This window comes from Panicum virgatum, chromosome 9K (assembly GCF_016808335.1).
Source record: "Panicum virgatum strain AP13 chromosome 9K, P.virgatum_v5, whole genome shotgun sequence".
NCBI classification, from domain to species: Eukaryota; Viridiplantae; Streptophyta; class Magnoliopsida; order Poales; family Poaceae; genus Panicum; species Panicum virgatum.
Genome location: NC_053144.1, coordinates 58,200,448 through 58,203,704, shown reverse-complemented (window position 1 = coordinate 58,203,704; position 3,257 = coordinate 58,200,448). Strand labels below are relative to the sequence as shown.

Here is a 3,257-nt window from a genome sequence, read left to right as displayed (position 1 = left end):
ACGCGCGCGTGGTTCGGCGGTGCCGTGGCCAAATTGGCCTTGCGACCCCGGCAAATATCGGGGCGTTACAGAAATCACTGCGGCTGATGCTCACTCGTGCTTGGCATGGTTACCCTGCCAGTGCTGCCACCACTAGTCCATTTACACTAGAAGGGAAGCAGGACGGCGACAATCTCCGATCCGACATGGAACATGTACCCTGTCAACCTCGATCCAGCCTGCCATTTCGTCCTGTTTTCCCCTCAGAAGGCGGACCATGATGCATTGCCAGATTGCCAGGCGGATGCCCATCCTACCTCCTTGCACCCTGACTCGAACAGGCCAACCTATCCATCCATGTCATGTACGCGGACACAAAGATTCCATTTCCCTGAGCGCACGAATTCCAAGGTTGGAAATCCATCCCGTGTACCTGCGGCGGCGTGCAGCAAAGGGCAGGCAGATGGGCAAAGGCAACGAATCCATGGATTCCAATTCCATACCAGTCGCGCAAACTACTAGGGCGATCTCGAGCACGCTCACGTGAACTCCGGCCGATCGAGCGAGCGACGGCAACTCTCTCTGGCCTCACCTGCACACCGCCTTCTTCCTCCTCGCGACCCAGCTCGTGATAATCAGAGCAGCTAGATTGCGTGCGGCGCGGCGGCTGCTCTCCCGCACAGCAGCTGGCCTCGTGATTACAGATTACTCGCTCGATCCATAACCGATTGATCGAGCGGCAGTATAAACTGTAGAGGGAGCCATCAGAAATAGAAAGCAAGGCGCCTTTGCTTCCGCTTTCTCTTTCTTTGTCGCCGCGACCACGACGATGCTGCAGTTCGGTGGGAGGAGCGTCGCCCTCGCCGCCGCCGCGTTGTCGGTCTCCGCCCTCCTGCTGGTCGTGCTCGCGCTGCCGGCGGGAGCCTCGGCGCGCGGAGTCGGGCCGGCGGCGCGCCACCGGCGCGACGCGACGCCCGGGCCGGCGAGCTGCGATGTGTTCAGCGGCAGCTGGGTCCTCGGCGACGGCCCGGCGGCGTACACCGGGTACAGCTGCCCGCTCATCGACGCGGAGTTCAACTGCCAGCTCTACGGCCGGCCGGACTCCGACTACCTCCGGTACCGCTGGAAGCCGGCCGGGTGCGAGCTCCCGAGGTACGTGACGCCGATGAGCGCTGCCGATCAAGCCACCATACATGACCCCACGGCGCCGACACGTACGCGCGGTAGCAGGCCGATATGATAGCTTGCGAGCGACCGTGCTAGCAGGTTCGACGGCGCGGACTTTCTGACGCGGATGAAGGGGAAGACGGTGATGTTCGTGGGGGACTCGCTGGGCCGCAACCAGTGGGAGTCGCTCGTCTGCCTGCTCCACGCCGCCGCGCCGCAGTCGCCGGCGCAGCTCGTCTCCTCGGACCCTCTCTACAACTACAAGTTCCTGGTATGCGTGCGTACATGCGCCGCGCGTGTAAGATGATTCGGAGCTTGTCATCGAAGAGAGCAGGCCAATTTAGTTTGCATGCCACGTCCGTCCGTGCAGGAGTACGAGGTGACGGTCTCCTTCTACCGCGCGCCGTACCTGGTCGACATCGACGCGGTGCAGGGGAAGCGGGTCCTGATGCTGGACGACATCTCCGGGAACGCCGAGGCGTGGCGCGGCGCCGACGTGCTCTCCTTCAACTCCGGCCACTGGTGGACGCACACCGGCGCGATGCAGGGGTAACGCCGGCGATCCTCCAGTTCGTGTAGGATCACACGCTCATCGAATTGCTCTGCGCCGAGAAATGATCTCCGCGCGTGTGCAGGTGGGATTACATGGGGGAGTCCGGGAGGTTATACGAGGACATGGACCGGACGGTGGCGTTCCAGCGCGGCCTCACCACCTGGGCCAACTGGGTGGACCTCAACGTCGACCCGGCCAGGACCCGCGTCTTCTTCCAGTCCATGTCTCCCACGCACTACAGGTATCGCTCGCGTCTCTCCCCCGTGACGGGCTCCATGAGCTGATGAGCCATCTCTCTCTGGGCACTGCCGCCACACTAGTGGCGGCGCCCATGTCCAGACGCGCGGCCATGTGCTGCGGGCACGTGTGTTCTTGGCATCCAGCTGAAAATTGATTCATTTTCCGTTTGGGCTTTTGCGCCGTGGTACTCCTCTGGCTGGAACAAACGAGCAGCTCCAAGGAGTGGCCCAACCCGGTGTCCAGGAACTGCTACGGCGAGACTGCTCCGGTGGTTGGGCTCAACTCGACGGGGCAGCAGGCCTCCTCGGGCCAGGACCTGGTGATCCAGGCCGTGCTGCGGGGCATGAGGAGCCCCGTCCGTCTCCTCGACATCACGGCGCTGTCGGCGCTGCGGAAGGACGCGCACCCGTCGGTGTACAGCGGCGACCTCACGCCGGCGCAGCGCGCCAACCCCGGGGGCTCCGTGGACTGCAGCCACTGGTGCCTCCCCGGCCTCCCGGACACCTGGAACCAGCTCTTCTGCACCCTCCTCTTCTACAAGTAATTATTGTAGCGGGATACAGCCAATTCATCCACATTGTTGCAGGTCAATCTTATTTGATTTTTTTTACGGTGCGTGTTAACTATCCGTTAGTGTAACCTGTGTGTTTGTATGGCCAGTTTCAGTGGGAGTTTCATAGATACAATTAATTAGATTGGGAACTAAGTAACTATGCTAGATGAGTTTTATGGTGATAAAACTCTCCTTATATTTTATGAAACTCTATTATTCTCTCTCCTTGCCACGTCAGCAAAATTGATGATATTTAATATCATAAAACTTCTACTAAGACGGGCCTAACTTCAGACTTCAGAGGGACCAGCTCCGTAAAGATAAAGTGACATCCACATTCTGTCGTCATGCCCCCATGAACCTCGAAAATGCTAACAACGGTACTGAGCTGTGAGTGGTTGGCAATTTTGGGTGCATTTTCTGTTAACAGCAGGGAGTACTTTTTTGGTTTGCCTTCGCTTTGAAGCGAGAGGACGTACAAAGTGTGATATTAAATAAAGATTAATTATAATACTAAATGCAGAATTCTAGAGCTAAACTGCGAGATGAATTTAATGAGATATATTTATCCTTGATTAGTGGATGGTTACTGTAGCATTACTGTAACAAATTATGGATTAATTAGGCTCATTAGATTCGTCTTGCGAATTAGCACTCAGATGTTAAAAAAAATTTATAAACAAATTTTATTTGATACTCCAAAATAATAAGATTCCCTTTGATATGACAGGGACTTAAAAAAAATCCTTGAAAATAAACAACACC

General features: G+C 56.7%; 1 protein-coding gene across 1 annotated transcript; it reads left to right on the top strand.

Moving 5' to 3' along the window:
• Window positions 1–281: 281 nt before the first annotated feature.
• LOC120652723 (protein PMR5-like) lies at window positions 282–2,659 on the top strand. Its single transcript, XM_039930619.1, has 5 exons — window positions 282–1,131; window positions 1,246–1,417; window positions 1,517–1,695; window positions 1,782–1,940; window positions 2,153–2,659. Exons 1-5 carry the CDS (start codon window positions 809–811, stop codon window positions 2,481–2,483), a joined length of 1,164 nt encoding a protein of 387 aa, XP_039786553.1. The 5' UTR covers window positions 282–808; the 3' UTR covers window positions 2,484–2,659.
• Window positions 2,660–3,257: the final 598 nt, after the last annotated feature.